Source organism: Momordica charantia, assembly GCF_013281855.1.
Source record: "Momordica charantia cultivar OHB3-1 chromosome 3 unlocalized genomic scaffold, Mcharantia_2.0 BLBB01000003.1, whole genome shotgun sequence".
Classification (NCBI taxonomy): Eukaryota; Viridiplantae; Streptophyta; class Magnoliopsida; order Cucurbitales; family Cucurbitaceae; genus Momordica; species Momordica charantia.
In genome coordinates, this window is record NW_028275161.1 from 17,146,093 (window position 1) to 17,173,768 (window position 27,676).

A 27,676-nucleotide genomic window follows, 5' to 3' on the forward strand; every position below is an offset into this window, starting at 1 on the left:
GTGGATTATGAGGTTTATAAAATTAAGTCAGAATTATGGCTTGTTATATTCAAAGGTTGGAGACAGTACATATATTCTTAATAGCTTCGTTGATGCAGATTTTTGCGCTGGTCTAGATAGACGAAGGTCTACTTGCGTCGTCTATAAACCAAACATTTGTATCAATTCTTCCTGATAATTTTCTTCACAACTATGATTGCTCATACCATGTTTTTTTTGAGACGACTTAGTTTACTTATGTTGTGTAGAGCAGGGTCGGCTAAATGAAGCATACAAATGTAGTAAGAATATGGACGGCATTGAATGTATATTTTTTTGATATCCACGAGTATTTGGACCGTTATACTGCACCAAAAATATTTGTAGAAGGAATTGAATGGTGAGTGGCTACGTTATGTCTTTTAAAATTTTATGCCGATATGAAATAATGATGGACGGTACGGAGAGGGTGAGCACTAGAATGAGGGAAACGTGCACCGAAAAAGTAAGCTTGTTGCACTTACAACTTAATTTAGCAGGCTACAATGCTGGATGCTATGAATGATGCCTTTTCTTATTTCTCCAAAATTTGAAGGGGATTTTGTTGATGAACTTCTTTGGCTGTATTCCAAAGCTTGTAAAGAACTTAAAATTGGTTGAAATATTCTAACTGGTTTCTCAAATAAAAGCGTTGGCGAACCATCATGAGTTAACTTTGTGGTCAAATAAGTGTCGATGTAAATAGTAAAGAGGAATGAGATTCAAAGCATAGCGGCCACCTCCCTAAAATTTAATATTCTACGAGTTACTTTGGAAACTAAATGTAATAGTAGGATGCTTTAAGCGACATTTTTACCTTTCTTCCAAGAGTTAACAATCCATAGATCCAATTGTTCACTCTTTTAGCTAGACACCTAGTTTCACTCTTTGTTCACTTTTTAGGACCCCTACCTTCCACCAAATATAAAAAACATTGAGCTGCCTAACTTGCCGACATCTCGACGAAGAGAATCTCATCACGCAATATAAAGTACCTATCAATTTAGTAGCATTGTGGACGACCCGTTGAGAGTGTTTTGGAGAAGTAAGGTATCTCGTGAGAATAGTCGTACAAACTAGCTCGAACACTCACGGATATCAAAGAAAATAATAAATAATAGTGTGTTGGTGCCAAACAACATCAAATCTTGCTATATTCTCGACATTGGTAAACAAGAACCCTATTCTCTTGCTCTTTTATTTTTATAAATTTGTTCAGCTTTGCACCTTATGAATCTGAATTATCATTTTGTTTTTTAGATTTGACTCAATTGTCATTTCGTTTGTTATGTTTTTCCTTCATAGCAATTAAAGTCCTTTTGTCTCGCCCTTCTTACTCTGTGGCATCATATCTCATGGATCTTCTTCCTCGATCTCAAGTACTCTTCTCGTCAATTCCTACCTTTTCCTAAGATAAAGATGTCTATTATATGATTTTTTTTGGGAGGAGTCAATCTCTTTTTCAATTTTTGGGCTTCTCCACAAATGAGTTATCAACTTTAACCAAAATTATCCTCTGTGTAGAAGGCTCTTTTGTTAAACAAATAGGACCCGTTTGGTAACATTTAAATTTATTGTTTCTGATTCTTCATTTTAAAGAAAAATGAATTGCATGACCCCGACATCTATGAATTCAAGTATTATGATAAAACAATCTTTTTATTTGTGTTTTGGAACAAATAGAAAATAGAAACAAGAAAAAAGAAATTTATTTTGGTTGTTTCTAAAATTTCTATACGATTTTGAGAATATTCCCAAAAAAGGAGAAACAAGAAATATAGTGCTTAGATTTCTTAAGAAAATTAGAAATGAGAATGTTACTAGACGAGCCCATAATTGTTTATCCGGCTTTTGATAAACCAACCTACGATAAGAACCAGAGACCATGTACAATTAAGGTATGAGAAGTGAATCCCCACCCCACAAATTATCGAACTAATAAAGGTATGCTAAGTTGAATTTTAATATTATTGGGACATAACCATGTACAATTAAGGTATGAGATGTAAATTTTCAGACAGGCAATACAGTTTTGACATCCTTGTGCATTGTTCTAATAACATTGGTTACCTGTTCAATCTGCTCTTCACTAGAACATGCTGAGAGAAGTACTTTGGCAGTTCCCCCATCTGGATAACAACCAGCATCAATCATCTGTTCAAATATTTCCAAGCATCTTTTATAAAGCTTCTTTCTGGAGTATGCACCAATCCGAGAAGTCCACGTCACGACGTCGGGTTCTAAATTCTTTGCTGGAAGCAACAGGAACAGCTCCTCCATTCTCTCCAGAAAACCTGCTCGCCCATACACATTGATCAAGATGTTGTATGTGCTGATATCTGCTCTAAATGATGACCCTTTTTGCATTGTAGATAGAAGAGCTTCCATTTTTCCAAATTGGCCTAAACGGCCGTAAAGATTAAGCATGCTGTTGAGAACAAATGTGTCTGGTTTGAGGCCAGATTTGTGCATTTGGCCTATAATATCTTCACATTTAGCTGCATTGCCAGCGTTTGAATGGGCAGATAAAAGAAGCATGTGGGATTTCATTGTCGGGGTTATACCGATTCGTTTCATCTCTTCGAAAACGGATTGCGCATCTGAATTGCACAAGAATTAGAGTTAGAAAAGCATTCATTTGTGAAAGAGAATGAATGATAGAAGTTGATTGCGTGCTTGAGGAAAATGGTGGAAAAATAATGGCAGCATGCATCAATTTGAACACATGCTTTACATTTAGAATTTAGATCCTTCCCTTGTCTGTGAATGCAACCTTCCTATTGCAAGGTACATGATTTGAGTTGGTTATCTTTGTTTCGTATGTTCAGGGGTGAAGCCAGAAATTTTCTTAAGATGGGGCAAAATTTCACATTCTAACCTTTTATATATATAACCTATTAATTTAAAACATTTAAGGACAAAAAAAAAATAAAAAGTAAGGACAACAAATTAGAGAAAAACTATACAATTCTAAGTATTTTATATATTTTGAATTTAATACAAAGAAAACAAAATAATAGGGATTATGCAATGAGTGAAGAAATATCAGTAAGGCTTCGCTGATAACCATTTTGTTTTTCGTTTTATGGTTTTGAAAATTAAGCTTATAAACACCACTTGTGCTTATATGATTTGCTACCAACTTTTTAAAACCGATTTCAAAATCTGCCTAATATTAAAAATATATATATATATATATATATAGTTTTCGAAAACTTGTTTTTGTTTTTGAAATTTAGCTAAAAATTCAGTTGTATGTTAAAGAAATGGCAAGGAACAAGTTTAATTTCCAAAAACAGGAAACTAAAAATAAAATGGTTATCAAATGGAACCTAAATATATCATTTAAGTTTACATACCCTCATGTAGACCAGCTCTTCCATACGCATCCACCATGATATTGTACGATGCTCTATCTGGTTCACATCCCATATGTTGCATTAGTGAAAAAATTTCTGCAGCTCCATATGGAAAACCAGCACGACTGCGATGACGAAAAAGGTACACTTTTTACCGGAGAGAAAGTTACATCTAAAGGATATTACTGTAATCTGAATTTTTCTAATGCATGAAAACATAAAGCTTAAGAACAGAGCAGCAAATTTATAAGCAATTCTTCTACATTGATCTTAGTTGCGGCATGATGCATAATTAAACTAGAAGGAAATTGATACACTTATAATCAGAATTCAGAAATATGATGTGAACAATTAGAACAGGATCATTCAATTCAATTGCCTACTAAAGATCACCGGTCATCAAGGTCCATATGGCCAGGCCTTCAAAATACTGTCATCCATTTTGAAATGAACAGTGAAATCACACTAAATTTCGAGAATCAAGACTATATCTACAAGAAGGTTGTCCGAGATTAGTTTTACCTATATGCTTCCATGAGGGCATTATAAGCGTAGACATCAGGCTCATAACCAGCCTCTTGCAGTTGTTCAAATATTTCTTCTGCTTTCTCACAAAGTCCCTCTCTAGCAAATGCGTTTACTAAAGCTGTAAAGGTGCAGATGTTAGGTTTGCACCTTTGACTTCTCATTTCATCAAATATCTTTAGAGCCATATGAGACTTACTTTCCTGCATAAATCTCTGATTATTAGGCTAGACGGGAAAAGGTTAAAAATCAAAAAACAATTTGAAATCCACATGAATACTACAGTAGATTCCAGTGCTTTTATTCAGGATTGTCATTATCTTTACAAAAGCTTCAGGCTATTAGATCAATGGCTAAACATATCGTGGCTGGTATTAATTGCTCCATTTAAGAGGTCAGGAAAGTGACTGAGGATTCGGGTGCCCAGCAGGAGATTGATCTCTTTCATATTTGCATTTTTCGTTGCTAGGTACTCCTAAGCCTAAGGCATTTTCATATCTGATTTTCTAAAATATTTCTTGCAGGCTCGACAATTGAAGCATGCTTGTCACTCCAAAGGAACGCAGATTACTTTAAAGTTCAATTAGTTGGTTCTCTCCGAAATTCCTATTTATTTCTTCTCGTCTTTGAAATTGAGAAGAAAATTAGAAACTTCACAGGAACAGGAAGCGCCAAGTTTGATGGTGCGTCCCACCTAATTAACAGGAGAATAGCATCTCTCTCTCCCATTTGGAAGGGGTGGCCTAGGGATTGTCAACCTTATGTACAGTATAATATGGCAGTTTTCCTTGTTGGATTTGGAAATCTCCTTTGGAAGAGAAGACATAATGACATTAAATGATTGTTACTAAGTTCGGTATTGATCTTGGTGGCTGGGTTTCAGGTGGGTGTTAGTTTGGTTAATCCAAGAAGTTCCTGGAAGACTATCCTTAATCTGAGAAGCATTCTTTGGGAGAAGTTTCTATTATTGTGAGTAATGGGAACTATGGCAAATTTTGGGAGGATAGTTGGTGGAACCATGGGGTCGGCTCTTTTGTGCGATGACTTCCCAAATCTTTTCACCTTTTCAGGTAAGAAGGGCCTTACTCAATCTTGGTCTCCTCATAATACCTCATGAGACTTTAGGTTGAGTGGGATCTGAAAGGATGAAGAAATTGAAGAGTGGATTTCTATTGGATATTCAACTGATCTGTCCAACAACCCCGTTATTTACTTGTTCTCTGGCTGTCTAAATGTAGAAGCTATGCTTCTTCCATTTGGTTTCAATTTACACATGCATTCAAGAAACTGAATTGAACATAGGGCAAACCAGACATGGTGAATCTGCACTAGCGTGGCTAGATTAATTGACTCCATCTTCCATGATAATGTCCATTCACCCAATTAAGCCTCGGTAGCAGTCAAAAATCAGATGATCCTCTCAGAAGTAATTAATAATACAATATGCCTTTTCTCTAAATGTTCTCATTATGAACTATTTTCATGCAAAATGAAAACCAAATATTAACATTTCAAAATGTAACAAGCAGATTAGATATCCCCGTTGCTAGATTAACTAATTTACAAGATCCTGATTCAGAAAATGAAAAGGAAAGAATAGTCATCAAGCATTTACATAATAATAAAGTATCGTAAAGATATATTCGCAACCCAAAAACAGAATTTATAAGTTTCAGCTTCAGTATCCAAGATATTCTTCGATCCATCATACCCGTACTAAAGCAAATAAGACACATCATGAAATTAAAATGCTAATAAAAGAGTTCGTAACTTTAACCTGTTCGGGCTCACCTTTCCATACACGTTTATTAACATTGTGTAAGTATCTGTAGAGGGTTGGCAGCCATCTCTCTTCATCCTGTGAAAGATCTCCACTGCTTTGACATTGTTTCCGCCCTTTACCAATCCATCAATATAAGCATTGTATACAATTGCACCTGTATAACAATTAAATAAAGTTTAAAATTTTCTTTGCACCACTGTTATTTTATCTTGCAAGCAAACATTAAATTTCTTATGCCACTTGCATCGATATCGTCCTATTACTTGATAGGTATCATCGATATACTTCAAAGAGTTAGAAAAATAATGATAACCAAAAAAGATCAAGTATCATATAATGATATAAGTAATGGCTGCAGTTGTAGCTACAAAAAGGAAATAGTGCGCTTATCTCCTAAAACTAAAAGTTAGCATCTCGGAATAGTGCATATTTTTGGGAGCCCTGAAAATATAAGTTTAGAAAAATAGCACTTGGGAATTCTTAATGGGTCGCCTTCTCATCTCTTCCTCCCAAAAGTCTCAGATCCTTTCATTTGTTATTCTCATCATGACCACTAAGATTGTAAGAGATTTTTATACATGTTCAGAATTCACCAATAGAAATTTATTAATTCTTTGCTAAGTTAATTTTCTCAGTATGCACAAACATCACAAGGGTAGTTACAGAGCCAAATCAGACAAAACCAACATGGATGGCTGGCCTGGGCTGTTAATGATAACATTGGTATCAGTTTCATGTCATCCACTCTGCAAAAAAGAATGATAAGGCAGTTCGTGCAAGAACTTTGACAACGATTTAACCACTGATTCTTTGATGGAAATGATTGTTAGGTTTTAGAGATAATGAAGTTTTGGTGTTGTGAAATGCCAAGTATTCTCAACTTTAAATTAATTAAAAGCACAAAAAATAACTAATCAGTGGAATTGACGAGACAAGCCAGCAATGACTTGGTTATTCACAGTTAGTATTCTTGACTAAATAACACATGGAGTATGAAGCAGCATAAATAATTTAATATTTGACATATGATTTCATGTAGAAAACTTTTGTATGACTAAGAATTCTCTTTGGAGAGAAATTTGATACCAATGCACATGCAACAAACTGCACATGTTATAATAATAATTGGAACTTCTTAAATTTCTAAGCCCTCAGAAGTTGATAATACTGGCTCCCCATAGCAGGTGACTGATGAGTAATAATAATAAACATACTTGGTGAAAGGCCATACTTTCGCATTTCAGCAAAGACAGCTTCAGCCTTCTCTAGCAATCCAGATTTGCAATAGGCCTTCAGAAGAAGTGCATAAGTATCTTCTGTTGGAATGCAATGAGATTCAAGAAGTTCTAAGTATGTAGATTCTACATCCTTATACAGTGATTTCTGCCCATAAGCATCCATAAGTAGATTGTACACAATCACATCTGGTCGGAAGGAACTCTTGTTCAATATCCATTCACATATCTATACAATATCAGCAGCAATAACAAGTGTAAGCACGAGTTGCATGTGCAAACAAAGCCATTTTTATGAACATGAAGCTCTTTCTCTCTCGCCCTGTCTCGCTCTTTCTCACACCCACACACACACAAAAACACATGTCGTCACATGAGATTTGTTTAATCCATTCAAATTATTTGTCCAGCTTGCATGAACTCCTCTCACCCTACAAATGTGCATAACTATGTATCTTATCGTCTAACTAAACTATCAGCTTAAATTCATTGAACTATAGAAGGAAATAGAAAAGAAGTTGAGGAATCCTTGGATTTGGTTTGTTGCATAACATTTATGGAGTTCTATATACATATCTTTTTTAATTACTTTCTGCTTTTTACTAATATCCACTAGAGAGCTTCTTATAATCTCATTTGACCTTTGGGTTAGTCCGTTAGGGTGGATAATGAATTTGTTCCACTTCCACATTCCAAATATTCTGTAATTAACGTCTTAAAATTTTAACAAAAGTAAATTAAAAACATAAAGGTATACTTGGCTAATATTTTTAACATTTAAATCTTTATTATCATTGTTGAAAATTTGTTACTGTCTGTAGTTAATATTTACTTCATTATTTCCTCACTTTCTCTCGGCATAATGAACTTTGCTCTTTCCCATGACAAACTTATTCTAGTTGGAATCTCCTTGGTCTTTCCTGGAAAATTAGATTTTCTATTAGCTATTTCTTTCTCTTTGAAAATATCGATTTTGATTATTCTTCATGATAAACGAATTGGACCTTTAAACATTCAAGTTAATTGGCCTGTAAGTCTTATTTCCAATATTTTCTCAAATATTCAACTCAGCATATCCCTATATGCTATTACAGATCAGTTTAAGGGGACCCCACTAAATTTTCATCTTTCTTCGGTCATCAGCCTTGGGGAATATTGAAGAGTAAGAGCTCCATGGACCCGAAAGTGAAAATTAAAAGATAAAAGATGTGTAACAGCAAAAAAAAGGAAGGAAAGAAAGGACCAAATTAAGGAAAGGTATTGAGTTCATACCAATATGATTGGACCCCATTTCCTGTTAAGACGAAGTTGAACAGCTACACTAATGATATCATCCCAAGTTGAATTATTGGGAGGTAGAGTGTCAAGAGAATCCCATAGTCCCGTATAATCTACCTCTTCCCTTACAAAGTCCATAATCTGTTGAGCAATAGGGCCCAAAACAGGGAAGATCCCATCAACAAAACCAGATCCATACTTCCATCCTCGTCCCCTCAAGGAACCACCTGAAACAAAATGATAACTGAAATATCTAAGATAATAGACGCCTAAACCTAGATTACAAAGCACAGTTCTAAGTTTGCAACATGTCTTACATCGTTTTCTTGACAATCTTTTGCGATCGAAGGTTCTCAATTTTCCACGTTTATCAACGTAAAGGCCATCACGTCTGGATTTCTCAACAACTTCATTGTCTGCGCACTTCACTGTCCATCTGAAATCACTTCCACAGCATCTCGGTTGTAAGTAAACGTTGTTAAGTGCACTTCCAAAAATCATCCTGCAGAATTTTCCATACAAATTCCAAAAATAAAATGACAGATAATCGCAAACAAATGTTCAGGCTTCTATCTGTTTTTATCGCAAGAGACGTGGTGGCACAGAAACCAATAACAATGAAAGCGAACATTATATTGATCGTTGTATAGTAGCAGTTCAGATTGCAAAGTAACACCCACAAAAATGAATTTGTGTAAAACAAAAATCCTTCTCAGGAAGCAAAATTCACAAAAGCCCATTAAATAAATAGGACAAAAATGGAAATGGAGGTAGAGAACAATTAGTTTTAACATGGAAATAAGCTTCAAACGAAAATTAATCAATGAAGTTACGATAACTCGTTCAAATACAACGACGAACCAACCAACACTAATCGCTGTGTTTAATTCCAAACAGATTTGTCAATCAGTAACATGAATTTTCGGAAATGCATTCCGCTACCTCTCCAACTTCCGTTCCAATGACGGGGAAAATCAACTCTAGAGCTCCCATTTTGAGATTCAATTACAGAAGGAATAATATATAACAAACTCAAATCCAATTTCAACACACGTGTACCATGACGAACTACAAAGTTGCAAGCCGCCATTGGAGTGTTTGCAAGTGACATTGTTTGGAACAAAACAAGTTTTGTAAGCTTGTATTGGAAAAGAGGAGCGATTGAACTTACATGAAAGCGCTGAGCAGAGAGTTTTGAGGAGTTCGAAGAAGAAAGGAGATATGGAACAGTTAAGATATGCTCATGGCAATGGCAATGGCAACGTCCACCACTCTTGAGCCGGGAAGCAGATAGAGGATAAAATAAAATAAAATTTAAAAAAATTAGATATTTGATATTGTACACTAAATTTTAAAATTTTGACCAAATTTGAGAAACTTATAATTATTATTATTATTATTTTAGTGGACATTTTTAGAAACCATATATGTTTCTTTTTAAATTATTTTGTTAGTTTTTAATAACTAGTGAACGTTTTGAAAAGGTAAATTATAGAGCAATTATATTGGATTAAATTATATATTTTATTCCATCCTTGTGGTAAACAATACTAGAAAGCGATTTAAATTCATTAGTTTATGTTTCTAGGTTTTTTTTAGAACCTATCAGTTACTGTTGAGTTAAATTAAGTTTATGTTGGCAATGAAGGGTAATATAACTCACGTAAATTTACATAATCTTGTTATATTTATAAATATTGGCCACCTTTTATAATTTCTCAAAAATTTATTCAATAAGTTCTTAACAAATAAGGTTTTTTTCTTAAAGAAATCAAATAAAACTGCTATTAATTGCCTCGTAATAACCATCTTGTGTACAAGATGAAAATATGAAGCAAAAACAACGACTAGACAATTTATATATATAATAATATTTTTAGAACACAATATCAAAACTAATAATAAATCTCTTCCCCACTTGGTTAATGGATCTTGTAAAAGGGGATTCCCCTTCAACCTTGTCCTAGTGGCTTAATTAAATGCATCTTTCTTAAAAAAAATAATAATCATAATAATTCTTATATTTTAAAAACCAAATACCTTCCATACACATTTGGTAACATTCTCTCGTTCCATTTACATTAATAATAATAATAGATTGCCCCAAAACTCAAAAATAAAAACATGATAATACAATTGAAAATGTTTCTAAAAAACAAGAAACAAGAAACAATTTATTTAGTGGATAAAACTTAGCTTCTTATTAAGGACCAGACTTTGTACTTACCACCATTAAAAAAAAGAAGACAAAATTACTCCTTTTGAGGAGTCAAGTTTGTTTAGTATAATACATAGAAGGGTAAGGTACCATAACGAATTATGTTTAAGTTGATGAGAAATATAAATAATTGCAATGATTTCTTAATTAAATTCAAAACAAAAAACAAAAAATGAGAACGTTAACCAATAGATTCATAAAATCTGAAATAATCCATCTAATAAAATCAAGCGAATCTAAAATCATATGTTAAACCAAAATTATTTACTGTTTAGTGTGGTTGGAATACTACCTAGTCACTAGCTAAAACTGACCATTTTAGAAATTGAATATTGTAGTTAAAATATACACAGAACAACCGTTGAAGGACGACCGCATTCAATTGAATTTTTCCTGTTAAACAAAAGATTTCAGAAATTCCAACAAGAACAGTGCAGAAAAGAAACATAAATCAGTGCAGAAATTCCAACATGGCTTATAATTTTAAACAAGAAAATTTCTCCACAGCATCTAAAATCCAAGCATAATTTTTTTAACTAACATACAATGGTGGCGGGTATTGGGCAACCTAAATGTTCCATACAAGAACAGCAATTTTTCTTCATAAATTTGGCAATGGCAGGGCCATCCCATGCCCCATCAAGTTCACAAGTTGCTACTTCACTTCAAAATCAAACAGTCTTTAAATGAAACCTCCTCCGAAGACAGACATATTGCTTATTCTACTTCAGCCAAGTAATCGTCGATCTCGGCAGGGGTTAGTACTCTGCAAAAGAATAGGTTGAAACTAAATTTGTATGTGGGAAATGGGCTGTTCTAATAGAAAAAGATGCATGAAATATCAGATTGACATGGTTCTTCACAAGCAAATCACGTAAGAGATACAAATTGTGAATTTTTTAACATTTTTTTTAACTATAATACCAACTTGACTTACAATTAACAACTCTACATATATACACAGAATTTTTGGACCACCAAAGTAACTTGCTAATATGCGGAAGATCAAAATTTTCAAATTTCAAGAGTTATCTCTCCAGTCCAAAGTAACTTGCTAGTTTTCCATACTAAATGGAACCCCACCAAATTAAGAACAGTACGCTCACAATGAAGCACATAAACACTACAGCCTACCACACAATTCAACAATGCACAAGGGTTTTGAAGCTCAACCCAAAGTATAGGGTTTTTACTTCCACCAAAACAGAATCGGAGGGACCAACCTGAATTTTTTATCTGTGCCAATAATTCCAATCTCAATGTTTTTGCCAGAGATCTGTCCTTCAAATCTAGAAAAAGCACTTACCAATGATTACCATAAAATAAGAAACTACATTAAGATGCAGAGTGCACTGCAGAATGGCAAATCATATACATGGTTTACAAAATGAGGATTTAAATTTAGATCTCTTCGTGTCTTTATTATTATATCTCCATCCCAAAGATGCTGCCATTTGATAGCATCCTATCCTTAAGGTGGAGAGAGAAATAAATATTTAGAAAGCAAGTTCATACATGAAACAAGATTAGTTAAATATACATACCCCTCTTTCAAGGTTAAGATAGCAGTGTGCACTGCATCATCGAGCTCCATGTCATCAGTATACCTAAATTGAAAAGTAAGACCACCAAATTGTCAAGAAAAATATAGGAATGGGGCCAGGAAGCAAAACAACTTGCAAAACTACCCATGGTATGATACTTGGCAGCTTTTAAATCAGATTCTATGGATAGATTTTGAATCTTTAAATTTTGAGTTCACAAAGCTTGCTTTGGATTCTTATTTAATAGGAAAAATGAAACAGAATAATTAATGTGAAATTTGATGCAGAAGCTGCTTACTTTGGCTTAAGAACTCAGGTGATACAAAACTATAGCAATACCTTTTTTCAAGGAATGTTTTGGCGTTAGAAACATTCTTCCCCATTGCAGAGGCTTTCCAAGAGAAATATGAACCAGATGGATCCACCTAGAGAAAATTATTCCATTCAAGAAAAGTGAATTGGGGAATAGCTTTTCAATGATGCTAACAAAAATTCATAATTTTTATCCAAAGAATACATATATATAATCGAGCCATATTGTAGCTAGAGACGTGATAGGAAAAACAGCAATGTACAGTCAGGATTTTTTTGGACTACTCTAATTAAACACTGTACACACTGCTCGTAGGCTTTTTTTTAAATTAAAAAAATATAGGAAATAAATACTTCATCAATAAGATTAAATATAAAAATGGAAAACAGAATAACCTCCGCGCTATTGTGTGCACGAGGGCATGTACTGAGCATGCAAACAGCTCACTCGAGTGTCTTGAAATCATTATAATAATGATGATGATGATGATAATATTAAAAAGGTGGATTCCTGAATCTTCATTCCCAAGTTTACATGAAACTTAATTTTGATATGGATGAATTATGAAAAGGACTGAATAAGTTAATAAGACACGAGAGATACTCTACCTGGTATAATTGAGGACCATTGTCATCAAACCCAGCAACCAGCAGAGATACTCCAAATGGCCTTACACCACTACAGACAAGAAAAAAGAATGGAACTTCAGAATTCGACGATGAAATTGGAAAATATATTCAGGAAAACAGCACCAAAGTTTCAGTCCGACAAGAAAAATATCGGAAAGGGCAACATGGCACCACAACCATTTTCAATGGAACGAAAGACGAATATGCAAAAATGGGGAAATGGGGGCTTGGAAAGAGAGACTAGAAATGAAAGAGATGTTATCCATGTTATGTCCATTCAGAGACTTTAAAATAACTTTCCGGAAAGTTAGGCTACACCAATTTGCATCAAACTTCCATTTAAAATTGTAGAGTTCGAACAACTTTCAAGACAAGAATTGTGGTTACCCGGATTGGGTGAACTCCTGCATTACAGCTGCTGTTTCCCTCACAAGTTGGGTGACCGGAATTGGTTCCTATAAAACATTTTACACAAGTTACAACCATGTGAATAAAATCATTGATAGTGTGATGAAGAATTAGGAATCACGTGCTCTATTACAAATGAAAAATTATGTGCACTCACTCGAAAAGGAAACTTAGTTAACAAAGCAACTGATTGCAATAATTTGAACAAGCTCAGCTATATTGAAGAGAATCAAAATGAAACTAAGATTGTTGATATTCCTTTTAGAAGTCTAAACTTATTATTTGAAAAGAAAACAAGAAAGGGTGCAAATAAGAAGTATGTAATTTGACACAGTCAATAGTTTATTCTCCATATTCAAGCAGAATGCGCAAGTGTACCAAATAGTAAACTCATTACTTCCACAAACTGAAGAGTACTTCAGTTACAGAGAGAATCAATATGACGTTTAAAACCTCATTGTACCTAATGTACCAAATTGTCCTTATAGTAGACTAATTATACGAACTAAAGAGAGTTTTAGTTATGAATAAATGTGATGCAGGGGTTGAAACCTCATCGTACCTTGTAAAGTCTATGATATTGCTCTGCCTGTTTCCTACTTTTTCTGACCAAAACTCTAAAATCTGGACCCATGCCGCTGCAGGAAAAAATATCATTATAGAACATGAAGGTGCTTACACAGGAAATAATGAATGCTACAAATGGATTGACTGACATGTATGATATATCCAACTTGTTATACTAAAGACCATAGAAATGCTATGACAACTCAAAGTAATAACACGTAAATCACAAAGACAGCACATTTACAACGATACAATAACAACAGTCTGAGGATGCTCCAAAATAAGTTTATCCGTGAGAGAGACATAGCAAAAAAGTAGGTTTCCAAGAGGTAAATAAAATCAAACCTGTAAACAACTCCAATATTTGGTGTAAGAGACTGTATCTTTTGAACCTGAGACAAAGAAAGAGCCTTAAATTATAATGCCAAAAAGAAGAAAGGATTTACAGGATTAATAAATCATAGTTACTAAATTTCAGTAACATACAGATGTTTCATCAACCAAGATAGAAGGTAGTTTCTTTTCAGTCGCAATGACTACACCATTGGCAGCTGCAAAGAAAAAGGCATACCCTAACCGTCAGTAAATACTTTAACACCCTTCCACCGCATATCCAAAGTTATAATCACGAACCACATAATGCAACTTCCCATGTGAGGCGTGAGATCAAACAACCAAAACCCAATACAACTGATTCGATAACCAATCAGAGACCTTAATGCTGATATCATAATTGAGGAAAAACACTTCACGAATAAATTCCTAATCTAAAACCCAGAAAAAATCGAATAAATCACCGTGCTCCTATAATGCAATAGGAAAATCACCTCTAATAATGAATTCTGATGACAAATTAAGAAATCATTCCGCGTCGAGAAATGAGGTAGGATGCAGCAGTAAGATAGATAGATAGATACCTTTGATACCGAGAGATGTCTGACCAGATCCAACCGCTGTCAAAGCGTGCTCGATCTGCACGAGCTTTCCCGATGGACTGACAAAAACCACAAAAACACACCATTAGAAGGCAGAAACGAGGGAGAAAAAGAGAGCGAGTGGTGAGTGACAGACCTGAAAGTCGTGAGAGAAAACGAATACTGGCTATCTCCCATGGCGTCTTCCGAAGAGCAAGCGTGATGGAGGAGAGGAGGGAAATCAAGAAGCGGTTCTGAAATGCGAATTCTGGAGCAGGGCCGGAGAGAAGACTGTGGAGCTAAAAAGCGGGGATTTCTTGTTGCCGAAGAAGGCTTCTGATTCTGGGTACCGTACGACGGGCCTTCGTTTTCCAACTGGGCCTCTCTATTTCATAAATTATTTTCTTTTATTTTGAAAAGTAGGCTTAAATACATTTTTTGTTTTTTTTCTTTTATTTCATTTTGATTCTTAAAATACTTTTAACTTTTAGTTATTTATTTTTTCTGTTTTAGTTTTTGTAATTTAAAAAAGTAATGTTTAAAACAAAAATCCTCTTTAACAAAAGGCGAGGTAAATTATATTTTAATTTTAATAATTTTTTTCAAGTTAGCAATAAAAAAGTTTAAAATTAAAATATATGCCACATGTCGAAATCGTGAGCGTAGTACAAAGGTTAGCCTGATCTATTTGCGATGATTTGTAAAATAAATAGGAAAATATTTAAGTTCCTGGACCACATCACTCCCGATTATGATATGACCCAGTAATAACTTTGACATGGGTTAGCTTTGAGATTTTTTTATTATTTTATAAAAATTGATATATTGTTAATATCCTTTAACTTTCAAAAAACCCATTTCAGTTTCTCCTCTCCTATTCTCTATCCCTGTGGTCTCTTGACTCTCTATTTTGAAAGGCATCTCATTCACTTTCCGTATTTAAATTATAGAATTGCAATTCATAACCATACAATCATTTTTTGCTTTTTATTTTCCTCATCATTCATTGTTTTCCCTCATATTTTAAATGAAATCTATGTATATTTTCAACAGCTTTATTCAATTAGGAGTCTCATGTCAACAATGTGAGAAACACATAAAAAATTTTCGATCATTGAGAATAAAGATTGATTATTAATGAGTTTTTTAGTTCTATTTATTATGGAGAATGGAGAACAAAAATGATATTTGGTTAGGCGTGTAAATAGTATGTTTTTTAAACAAAAAAGTAACAAATAGACGTATAAATTTGGATGAGTCATTTTTACCGGTTTATTCCCCATGAAATCACCCCAGTTTTTTTAAACTAATAAATGCACGATGGTTGAGATATTTAACGTATTTGTGATTCTTAGACATTTTTTTTATTTTTTTCAGAAAAAAAGTCAAATAAAAATAGGAACTAAGAAATGAGAGGTGAGAGATAGTAGGGAGAGAGACAAAATGAATGAGATGCGCGTAAAATATATGTTGAACAGATATTGAGATATAAATTTTAATAAAATAATAGAAAATATTTTAAATCAACCCATGTTAACTTATTATTGGGTCATTCATTATAAGTGTTTTGATCATGAATCTCGAAGAGTCAAGTTTTTTCCAAATAAGTATGTTCGAGCCTAATTCTAACTGTTTTGTTTCGAAGCAAATCACATCCAAGTGATAGTATTATATCCTTTAGTTTAATTTGTGTATGTGATTAATTTATAAAATAAGGATGCTTCATTTAGCCTAATTCTAATTATGGTGAAGTATAATTTTAATTGTTCTGTTCCGGGGTCGTGGGACTTGGGAGTTTTTTTTTTTCTAATATGACGGGGATTTCAAACTCGCGATCTCTTGATCGAAGATAGATACTTAAACGAGTTGAGCTATAGCTTCCCATTTTATTGATTCTGTAATTTCTATTCTAATTGATCTTTTATGTTCATTTCGGTTTCTTAATCCTTACCATTTGGACGGCCAAGATGTCACCAATGCGTATGGCATTACATATCAAGTTGCAGTTCACAAGTCAACTTGGGCCTGGCCCAATTATACGACCATGCACACAGTAAGTTTCCATTTTTGGGCCGGGCCTGAATAGATGTGGGCCTTTCTGAACCGGGCAAAAGTGGCCGGACCGGGAACCCGATGGACCCAAAAAGCAACCCGAATAAGAACCGCACCATCATCTTGCTTCGCAAGAAAGGGTCTGCTTAAAGCACAAAGACAACACTGAAGAAACTTGCAGTTGCTGCTTCTTCTCCTTCCTCCGGTGTCTCAGGCAAGTAGATCTCCGTATTCTTCATACGCTTCTATTCGTTTTGCGTATTCAAATTTTCACGATTTCGGATTTTTGGCGCTGAATACGTCATTTCTGCTACTTGATTTTGGTACGATTCTGATTTCTCAGTGTTTGTGCAGAATCCAGGCGGGGTTTTTTGATTGAATCGGAAAATGTTTCTTACCAGGTGATCCAGTGCATTCCCTCTTACGCCATCTTTCTCTCTCTATTTTTTTTGTTGTTTCTATTGTTTGATTTTATGTAATCTCTTTCTGTGGTTCTTGTTGTGGGTTCTGTCAGGACTGAGTATGATAGGGGTGTGAATACCTTCTCTCCCGAAGGTCGATTGTTCCAGGTTGAGTACGCGATTGAGGCTATCAAGGTATTCTATCGCCTATCTCCACTTTCGCCCTCTCATTTATTGGTTATTTCCATTGAAATTCCGAGATTTTTTGTTTGTTTGTGAGATTTGGCGAATGCTAGGCAGTTAAGTACATTAGGAGCATAATTTGCTCCACGTTTTTTTTTCCTTGTCCATTTTATTGAATCAACTGGGTGAATTGTTGCAGCTTGGTTCGACGGCAATTGGTTTGAAAACAAAGGAAGGGGTTGTGCTTGCGGTTGAGAAACGTATTACATCTCCACTACTGGTCTGCTTCTCTTCCTTAGAAATTTCTATACTCGCATGTACCCCCGAAGTTGTTATTGTAGTCATTTGCATATAAATTTATATTGAGTTGAAGTTAAATGTCTAGCAGTCTAGTTAAACATTTTAATAGACATGGTTGCCAATGTGATCTAGAAGTTTATATGCAGCTCAACGTGAGTCTCTTGCATTCAATCGCAAAAAGAAAGTTGCACACTGGTTTTAATTGAAAATTAGTTTTTGACCCAGCTTCTATCTGTTTGGATTTTAAGTATTTTTCTGGTTTTTGAATTATGATTTTCAAGCTTAGTTTGAATTATGATTTTCAAGCTTAGGCACCATTTTTTTTCCCTAACTTTTATTTAGGAACCAAGTAGCGTGGAAAAGATCATGGAAATTGATGAGCATATAGGATGCGCCATGAGTGGATTAATTGCTGATGCCCACACACTTGTTGAACATGCTCGAGTTGAGACCCAGGTGGTGTTGCGGTTCTTGCCTTACATCTATCTGTGATATATTGTTAGTGACAAACTATTGAATTTTTAACTTCATCTTTTGTAGAATCATCGGTTCTCATATGGTGAACCAATGACCGTGGAGTCCACAACACAAGCTCTTTGTGACCTAGCCCTAAGATTTGGTGAAGGCGACGAGGAGTCCATGGTTATTACTGAAAACTTTTCCTATTCGAGCTATCCTATCTTTTGCCGCTCCACTTACTCTTGAACTAATTGTTCTAAAAAAGTGGCTTTAAAATGACAAAGAAACTAAACAGTTAACTCCACTTTCATCTTTTCTTTAATCTATCAGGTCTCTTTAAATATTTTTTTAAAAAAGTAACCTCCATGTGCATGACTTGATTAGAGAATTATTTCATGTCAAAGTTAATTAGTTTGTGGACAACTTTCTGACATTATATATATGAATATATGAAGAAATTACTCTAATTTTCCTCTGAGTAACTTTGAAATGAGTTGAGGGCGATATCGATATTCTGCATAATCCTTTTCGGTTTTTTAGAGAAAATAATTAATGCTTCATAACTTCACTTGCTAATACATTTTTTGCTTAATTACATGTCTGGCCATCTGATAAAAAATTCAGCCCAAATCATATATATATATATAATGTTTTGTACGCATTTCCATTTTGAGTTATGTATTTTCTGTGCCTCTGTACAGTCTCGACCATTTGGAGTAGCGCTTCTTATTGCCGGCCATGATGAGAAGGGGCCCAGCTTGTAAGTTTCCCTTTGCTTGATAGCTTAGAACTGATTGATTGATGTGATCAGCTGTTATTTCATCACTGCATTCTGTATATGCAACCTCCCCCAAACCTAATGGCAGCTGCATGGGACTTGTGTGAACACTTTTTCTGCATCCTTCCATTATTATGGCAAGAAAAAGAGGCTATGACCAATTGATTACACGTACATATGTATATGGGATGCCTTCATCTCATCTCCAAATTTAGTGCTATAATTGTTCCTCCGACTATGTTTATGCTTTCAATTCTTTTTGTTTTTTACCCATTTATGCGCCATGCATGCTTGTTCCAGCTTTATGAACTGAGTTTTGATTTGGCCCTCATATTTCTAATTGTAAGTTCTCTTAACGATTAGAACATTACATTACATCTTCCGTTGGAGGGCACTGTGTTTGTTTGCTTTTAATGTCAAATCACTTATTTTTCTTTTCATAATCAAACTCTATTTGAGTAGTGTTCATTTTTATTTGTGTAGAGAATATCTGCGATAGCATTGTATGCTATTTTAAAATTAACATCAGGATTCAGAACTTTAGCATCATCAGTAATATGAGTTGTACATAAACTTAAGTTTCATCCATAATATCTTGGCAAAATATGATGTTTTTCCCCAAGTTTTTCACCTCAGAATCTGTCGTATGCAGGTACTATACTGATCCATCTGGCACATTTTGGCAATGCAATGCTAAAGCTATCGGTTCAGGTTCTGAAGGTGCAGACAGCTCTCTGCAAGAACAATATAACAAGGTGTGTTTCATACCTTAAATTATTCGACAGATGGAGCATCCCGAACTCATACTTGTCCAGTCATGAGATGCGTGGTAGCTACAGACCAAATTTAGAAAAGATATATAGATTTAGAGAAGATATATGGTCGTGAAAGTTTATAAACTACCATCTCTCTGCAAGAACAATATGCTGAGATATGTTTCCTACTTAATAATTCGACAGATGGAGCATCCCAACCTGATATTTGTCCAGTCATGAGATGCATGGTAGCAACAGACCAAATTTAAAAATATATATGGTCGTGAAAATTTATAAACTACCATGGCTAGTGGTTGTTAGGACATTAGAAAAAAAGGTAAAGGACATAGAAGGAATAGATTCAAACCATTGTCCGACTCCCACCTATTTTAAATTTAAAATCCTACGAATTCTCTCAGCAACCATGTAGTAGGGCCAAACAGTTATCCGTGAGATTAGTCTAGAGACTTACAAATGTAAAATAAAAAACACTGAAAATGTACAAGCAATACGAGATCTGCATAGTTGAGGCCTGGAACCAAAGGCTATAACAAAGAGCCCCTACAAGCAATCTACCAAATGACTAAGACGCACCCATGCTTATGTCTCTGGAAATCTCAATGGAAAAATCCACACTACTAGAGAGGGATACACTAATGCTTTCCCTCGTAAAAATAAAATCAACTTCTTTGTTTCTGTTCAATTGTACTCTGGAAAGGAATAATCTATGATGAACTCGATAGCTGAACGAATTCCAGCTTAAGCAATATATTCGTCAGTTGTCCAGCAGTCCAGGGTCAAAATTAGTTTGATATGTTACTTCCATTGATTGCAGGAGCTAACTCTTCTAGAAGCTGAAACCATAGCACTTTCAATTCTGAAGCAGGTTATGGAAGAGAAGGTACGTAATCAGTGCTTTTGATAACCCGTAAGAAGAATTGCACTTCTATCACTAACTTTTGCCATCTAATAATATGTTGATAAAACCGTGCCCCTCCGATGTCAGGTGACTCCCAACAATGTCGATATTGCGAAGGTGGCTCCAACGTACCATTTGTACACCCCTGCGGAGGTGGAGGCAGTCATTGGCCGGCTATGAGAAGGTCCTTTCGAAAATCCTCCGAACTGTTGTTATGTTTCTTGTCACTGGGCATGTATTTGTACTCTTCTTTGTCTGGTGAGGGAGAATCTCGGGTTTTCGCCTACTTTAGAAGCTCTTGGTGATGCGTTTACCGATAGCTTACAGATTAATTATGGGACATTCTTGATGGTTTATTGCGAACTTAGATGAACAATTTGATTAGTACTTTTACGGAAGCTTTCTGAACATAATTCTGATACTGCAATTGCGCCATTTTGAACACAATGTGAGAATATCTTGTGGCTAACAGGTAACATTCGAGAGAGCTGCAAGCAAATTCATTCTCCTTTTCTCTATGGTTTCAATACTTACTTTTAGCTTTGGTTTATTTTCGTCCATAAATTTTTAACTTTTGTTCCTTTTAGGTCATGTGCTGTTGAAACGTCTATTGTGGTCCCTTTGGTCTATTTATTTTCATTTTTATCATATTTCTTTCATACTAAGTTTTTTGAAATATAGCCATAAATTTATATCAAAAATTTTTCATTAGGTTGTGCAAATAGGGATCAAATTGGTCGTGGACCAAAACTAACGGTTTGAAAATATAAAGACTAAAAAGTATAATATTTGAAGGTGCGGAGACTAAAATTGTATTTAAACATATATATTACAAGTAGGTTTTGGTTTCTACGTAGATGTAGGAATGAGAACGTCAATGGGAGGTAGAAAGGAAGATGCCTCATCTTTTTCATATTTTTCTCTGGAGTTTATTTATAATTTTACTCTTGCTTTATTTATTTATTTATTAATCTTTGAATTATTTTTTTCTTCTTCATGCAACGCTTCTCTTTTCTCTGAAAATTAAATACATACAACTTTGTTGTCCAAAATTGCAATGAATTTCATTTCACATCTGGAAGTTCACATACTGTGGTATTTCATTAAAAAATGCAAATCTGTGTTCTAAGGAAAGTCTCAATTTCTTTGCAAAAGTACAAAATAAAATATAGTTAAAGATTCTTCAAATTCTAAAATTTAGTAACCAATATTTTTGCAATATTATGGAAATTAAAGGAGAAAAAAAAAGTAGCCATTTTGAAAATACAATACAAGCGGGGAATGATAATGGAGGAGGAACCTGCGGAACAATTTATATAATTTATTATTATTATTATGTTAAAAGGTTATTTAATTTAAATTGTGCTGGATAACAATTTCGTTCTTATTTTTCTTTTCTATTTTAGCCGAGCTTTTTTTTATTATTATTTTTTTGAAAAAGTACAATCTCATCGTGGTACTTTAAATATCGTTCTCTTTTATCTTTTATATCTTACAAATTTTTAGTTACATTCTTAAACATATTTGGTGCGACGAGTCAAATATGTTAAAATTATGGTTAAGTTATAATTATTGATAAGTATTCCTTCAATACAACTTATAATTTGTCTATTTAATTATCAAATCTTTACATTATTTCTAAAATTTGTTTATTAGATTATAAGATTCATGTTTAATTCATGTGTAGCGACATAGATTGAATATAAATATAATTTAAAATCTAAAAACGTTATTAAAATCGTTAAAAAAATAATGATTAAATAGATCTAAAGTTGTAAGTAACTTACCATGTTCAAATCTCTACCCTAATTTCAAAAGTAAAAAAAAAAAAAAAAATCTACCCCACAGGCCACAGGCCACATTTTTTATTTTGAATAGATAAAATACCAAATTTATAATTATCTTTAAATTAGTAAAGTTTTGATATTTATTGTCCCTATAGCGGATGAAAAAGGTATTAAAAACAATCAATGACCATAATAGTTAACATTTATGATTATTTTTATCCTTAATTCAACACTATTCATAAATGGAAGAAAATACTAAATTACAAAAATACCCTTAAAATCTGTCATTCGTTTTATAATACATCCATCTTTTCGGAAGTTTGAATATTATCTTTGACCCTTCATAAACGTTTTAAAAATAATTGTTGAATAAATATTTGTTAATATTTTAATGGAAATTTTACGTGACAATTAAAGTAGAAACTTGTTTAGATTAAATCTGAAAATAGAAAAAATGTAGAAGATACTATCTTTTTGGAAAATGAGACTAACGCAAAATTGTAAGAAGTTAACTTCATAACGAGAGAAGAAAATTTTTAGAGCAAAATTGAGATGTTAATTATCAAGCAATTATAGATTATGTTAGGTCAATATTTTGAATATTTTAACTAGATATTTATTCTATGAATATTTTTGAAACGAATAAGGTATATTTGAAATAAGTTAACGAGGACTTTACTTTTTTTTTTTCTTCCTTTTCTTTTTAGGGAATTCAGCGAAAAAAAAGTGAAAAATAAAAATCCAACTCCGTTTAGGAAAAACATTCAAATAATATAAAAATATTTCGTAATCTCCTCTGCTCGGCGCCTTCGATCACACTATAAAAACGCTGCCAACCGACCTTCGATTTCGGTTTCTTATGGCTTTTCGATTCCCCACACATTCTTCTTCTTCTTCTTCTTCTTCCTCCTCAACGTGAGATTCTCTCTCTCTGTGAATCTTTTTCCCGTCCCCTGAAGGCCGGCGATTCGATTCACTCGTTTCAGTTTCCCGCTTGTTTTCTATCTTCGAAGCCAACGCGCATTTGAGGCGTCTCTCTCGCCGATCGTGTTGTTTTGGATTTATTTTTGAAGGTACTATGTGTAAACTAGACTTGTGCGCATGCTCTGTTTGTTTCTGTTGAAATTTATTCGTCTTGAGAAACATTGAGTCTAGGGCATGTGGTAGTGAAGTGATTGACAGTCTTGTTGGCTGCCTGCTTGTTTTGTTATAGATTACTTTTAATCCATTGCGGTCTTCTACCTACTAATGTAGGTCGTTTTCGGAATGTTTTGGGTTGTTGTTGGTTTTCTTTTGATCAGGTTGCTTATTGATCGTTATCCATCTTACGCGGATTTAATTTCATATGAATAGAGGGCTAAGGTTTCATCAATAACGCATTATTATGCCCAGATAGTTTAATGAGAAAAACCTCGTCTTCATGGACCACTTATAGAAACCGTAACAGGCACACACACTGACACGCTTGTTCACAGGTTCACATCGAAAGAAAAGTATACTTAGCTGGAGAAGTTGGAATGATGAAGAAAATATTATGGGATACCTAAGAGTGAGAGATGGGGCTGGAATAGTGTGAGAGAGCTAATAATTGGAAGGTGTTCGATTTCAACAGAGTGAAATCAGAGAGAGAGAGCATAGCAATGAAATTGAAGGAAGGGTGCTCTGTTTGGACATATGGAGATTAAGGGAAATATTTTTAGGGGCAATTTGTCATAAAGAACGTAAAATTACTAATTAGTAACTTTTCATTTGAAGGCATTTTTAACAGGTGTGGGGGTCAGAATAGCATTTTTCAATTGGTAGGCTAATGGATCACTATTGTCCTAGGTTTTCCTAGTGGAAAATTGGGAGAGAACACTCTCCTGCTTTGATTAAGGGTGTTTTATCCGGGTATTCATTGACTAATTACACCTCTCTCTCTCTCTATTCCAAGTTAAATAGTCACCATTTATTTTTCTTATTCTCTGTCTCTATTGTATTATTATAGTTTTGGAATTGACAGCATTTCATACAGCGAATTAATGGGGGTTAATATGGAGAGTTATGCTCATGGGACTATACCAGAGTATGGTGCAATTTTTATGTCAAATAGTATGACTAAAACAGAATGCTTCAAAAGGAAGTTATTCGGTCTTCCATATTGGCTAGGCAACTTTGTACAGCAAATTAAATCTGGGATGATTTTGTTTCTGTTTGAATACGAGAAGAGAGTACTTCATGGCGTATTTCAGGCAATTTCAGATGGTGCAATGAACATTGTGCCCCATGCTTATAGCTCATCAGGGCAGCAGTTTCCTGCACAGGTAATGTACATGTGAGTAACATTTTCATATTGTTTAAATCAAATTTCTGTTCTAAAATTTCGTTTCTCCTTTCCAATTGCTATTGTTAGGTTGAGTTTAAAATAATTTGGTGCTGCAAACCCCTTTCTGAAGATCAATTTGGAAATGCTATTAGGGAGAACTATTTTTCAGCCAATAAGTTCAACTTTGGGCTGTCTGAAGTGCAGGTTTGTTGTTTTTCTCTCAATTTGGACCCTAATGATTCATTGCCTACTAAAAACTTCTCTTTGATGATTCAACATGTAGGTGCATAGGCTTCTATCTCTGTTTAGCTTGACAAAATCTAATGACCAACTCCGTCTGAGACAGTTAAGCAGTGACTTGTTTGAGTGTTCAAGTGATTGCTTAATTGATGAACGTCAAAGTGTTGCTGATGATGTTAGGCTTCTATTGAATGGGAGGTTACAAGGGAAACAAATGGAGGGTGAAGACCAAAGTAACACCATGCAGGAAAGTGTTCCTCCGCTCTATTACAATCTCAGAAATATAATTCCTTCCACAGAAAATCCAATACATTCTTCTTATATGGATGATACAAACCTCACCTATAATTCTGGTTTCTATAGTAATGCTCAAATCATGATGCCCAGCCTCCACAGAATATCAGACTGCATTACTAGCACACCTTTCCAAACATCTGTATATGTAGAAAACAATACAAATCCTTCTGTGAATCAATGTGAAATAAATGTATCATGTTCTGATCCCAGCTTACTGACTTTTCCTACACGAGAGTTTGAAAATGATGGAGACTTGAGGAGGTCTATCAGCCAGTACGCTTCCCATGAACTTAATTACTCCCCTTCCCCGAATCAGAATGAGCAAAACATAGCAAGGCAGGAAAACACCGAAGCATACTATATGTATGCTCCTGTGATGAAAGAATTTCCCATCCAATTTCCCTTTGATTCAGTCGAAGTTTCAAGTATGCCCTCAAACGAACATACAACAGCCAACCATGGACATGAAATTAATGGAAATTATGGAAGCATGCATCCTAATCATTTAAACAAGGGTAGTGTCTTTTCTCGCTTAGCCTACCCATCTGATGCGAGGGTACAAGAACTTGATGACTATGCTGATCATGAGAAGCAGTTTTTGGATTCATCTTTGGATCAAGTTATGTCTGTACTGCAACAACACCACTGGCAATGGGACATGACTAACCACGAAATGCTAAGTCAAGAATACAAAGTTGGTAGAAGCTACGTGAAAAAACAGACAAAATCTTCTTTAATTTCGTATAGTAATTGCTTTCAAGTTTCCGATAAAGTAAGGACAGACATTGAAGACAGTATAGATGACAGTAGCAAAAATGCTATAGGGCTTCCATTTGTGAATTTCAAGCGGCGGAGGAAACCATGCAAAGCTGAGGATAAGGCCCTAACTGGTGGCCAAAATGTGAGTATTGGAAATGCTCAGTTGTCAGGTGTACAACAGAAAAGAAGAAAGTTAATTCGGCCCAGCTTTGCCCATAGTGAGTTACGTGATTGTGGAGCCGCCAATAGTGTCTCCGGAGGTTTACAAGGCTCATTGAAGGAGAGTCTCTTTGGAGAAAGGACTAGTAGCAATCCTTTAATTGGGTCGAACAAGACAGAGAAAGTCTCTCAAGCTTCTGAATTGCCAGATATTATTTGGCTGGTCGAAGACGAAGACAAGAATATTGGTAGTGGAAGTGTAGCAACAGCAGAGTATCCTTTTGGATCCACTCTAAATGGAATTGAAGATAGGATAGCGTCCTCAAATTATGTTAGTGACCTGAATATTACCCCCAAAGTTCTTGGAGTGAATGAGAGTTGTAGTAGTACTCATAAGGCTTCAACTTCAGAGCATCATATGGCTTCGCAGAATCTGGATAATTCTGGTTTGTGTAGTCGACAAGAATCACCCTCTGAGGGATCTGAACTAAATGCTGGGAGTAGTTTTATTAGGGTTGATGAAGGCGGCAACAAATGCAATGAAACGGAATTAGTTAAAAAGTACGAAAATTGTTGATGAACCAAATCAAGGTTTTGCCACTGCAACGAAAAGCACAAATAAAAGTTGGAGTCCTCTGGACTCAGCTTCAGAAAGTGTTTCTGAAGGATTTATTGAGATAAGTAAGCAAAATGACAACAAGCAGCAGTAGAGGAGACCTGGAAGGAAACTGACCTTTTGAGCTAGACGTCTTTTTTAACCTGTTTTGCTGTGTTTCTACTATGAAACCTTTCTTCCTTTTTTTATCTTTTTCTTTTTTGGTTGCAACAGAATGTTGAAAGTTCTTCTTGGAAGTGACACATGAAAATGGTGGGAAGTCTCACAGCTGATGAACTAAAAGCAGCCAGACTTTACAGGTACTTTTGTTCTTTTGAAGATTTTATTCTTCATGAGTATAGTTTTGTTCAGTTACCATTACAGTGGTAAAAATTATTGGTGGGGAGGTTAGGATTCTTAAGTTCTTGTAATTTTTCGTGAAGAATCATGACACGTAGTGACTTAGAGAAGTTTAGATTAGAGCTGATAGTGTTGTAGAAATGCAAGTCAATCAGCTTTTCCAAGAATATCCCCTCCTTTTGTATAGACTCTTGTTTTCATTTCATTTTCAATACAAAGATTCAGCTTTCTATGCAAAAAAAGAAAAACGTAGAATACTCTCCTCTGCTTGTGATTTGTGCTTTTCTAGCTCTTCATTTGTGCACGACTGTCATGGGAAAATGAAGTTTGCAAGTCATGTTTCTATGCAACCAAACTTTGCCAACACTGAATTATAATTAGTTTTTAGGGCTTCATTTTGTTAGAATTTGTATATATGTTCTAAAAAGATTACTTACATTTAATACTTAAATGGCGTTTTTCATTCTAAAAAAAATAGCATTTTTTATGTTAATTGATGGCGTTTAACTTTTAAATAGTATCTAGTAGGACTCGAA

The 27,676-nt window shown here is 34.5% G+C and overlaps 4 protein-coding genes across 7 annotated transcripts; 2 read left to right on the forward strand and 2 right to left on the reverse strand.

Moving 5' to 3' along the window:
* Positions 1 to 1,963: 1,963 nt before the first annotated feature.
* LOC111012707 (Tetratricopeptide repeat (TPR)-like superfamily protein) lies at positions 1,964 to 9,507 on the reverse strand. 2 transcript variants are annotated; one of them, XM_022286957.2, is made up of 8 exons: positions 9,370 to 9,507; positions 8,516 to 8,700; positions 8,193 to 8,425; positions 6,900 to 7,149; positions 5,694 to 5,839; positions 3,900 to 4,105; positions 3,378 to 3,502; positions 1,964 to 2,618 (listed from the first exon to the last, which is right to left on the reverse strand). In XM_022286957.2, coding segments are annotated over exons 1-8 (1,734 nt in total). In that variant the 5' UTR covers positions 9,372 to 9,507; the 3' UTR covers positions 1,964 to 2,031. The 2 variants fall into 2 exon arrangements, with proteins under 2 accessions (XP_022142649.1, XP_087978146.1); XM_088122020.1 differs by lacking the exon at positions 9,370 to 9,507 and adding an exon at positions 9,141 to 9,329.
* A 1,364-nt stretch (positions 9,508 to 10,871) lies between these two features.
* Positions 10,872 to 15,154, reverse strand: LOC111012709 (proteasome subunit alpha type-2-A). 2 transcript variants are annotated; one of them, XM_022286960.2, is made up of 11 exons: positions 14,949 to 15,151; positions 14,795 to 14,871; positions 14,364 to 14,428; positions 14,223 to 14,269; positions 13,873 to 13,948; positions 13,290 to 13,357; positions 12,882 to 12,951; positions 12,300 to 12,385; positions 11,961 to 12,023; positions 11,640 to 11,705; positions 10,872 to 11,182 (listed from the first exon to the last, which is right to left on the reverse strand). In XM_022286960.2, exons 1-11 carry the CDS (start codon positions 14,987 to 14,989, stop codon positions 11,134 to 11,136), a joined length of 708 nt encoding a protein of 235 aa, XP_022142652.1. In that variant the 5' UTR covers positions 14,990 to 15,151; the 3' UTR covers positions 10,872 to 11,133. The 2 variants fall into 2 exon arrangements, with proteins under 2 accessions (XP_022142652.1, XP_087978147.1); XM_088122021.1 differs by lacking the exon at positions 11,640 to 11,705 and having other exon boundaries at positions 14,949 to 15,154.
* A 1,805-nt stretch (positions 15,155 to 16,959) lies between these two features.
* Positions 16,960 to 21,188, forward strand: LOC111012708 (proteasome subunit alpha type-5). Its single transcript, XM_022286958.2, has 10 exons — positions 16,960 to 17,057; positions 17,198 to 17,244; positions 17,358 to 17,439; positions 17,627 to 17,707; positions 18,070 to 18,183; positions 18,268 to 18,369; positions 18,888 to 18,946; positions 19,617 to 19,719; positions 20,555 to 20,620; positions 20,726 to 21,188. Exons 2-10 carry the CDS (start codon positions 17,231 to 17,233, stop codon positions 20,816 to 20,818), a joined length of 714 nt encoding a protein of 237 aa, XP_022142650.1. The 5' UTR covers positions 16,960 to 17,057; positions 17,198 to 17,230; the 3' UTR covers positions 20,819 to 21,188.
* Positions 21,189 to 23,199: 2,011 nt separating this feature from the next.
* LOC111012754 (DCD (Development and Cell Death) domain protein) lies at positions 23,200 to 27,536 on the forward strand. 2 transcript variants are annotated; one of them, XM_022287016.2, is made up of 4 exons: positions 23,200 to 23,498; positions 24,413 to 24,728; positions 24,818 to 24,934; positions 25,014 to 27,536. In XM_022287016.2, exons 2-4 carry the CDS (start codon positions 24,447 to 24,449, stop codon positions 26,760 to 26,762), a joined length of 2,148 nt encoding a protein of 715 aa, XP_022142708.1. In that variant the 5' UTR covers positions 23,200 to 23,498; positions 24,413 to 24,446; the 3' UTR covers positions 26,763 to 27,536. The 2 variants fall into 2 exon arrangements, with proteins under 2 accessions (XP_022142708.1, XP_022142707.1); XM_022287015.2 differs by having other exon boundaries at positions 24,440 to 24,728.
* Positions 27,537 to 27,676: the final 140 nt, after the last annotated feature.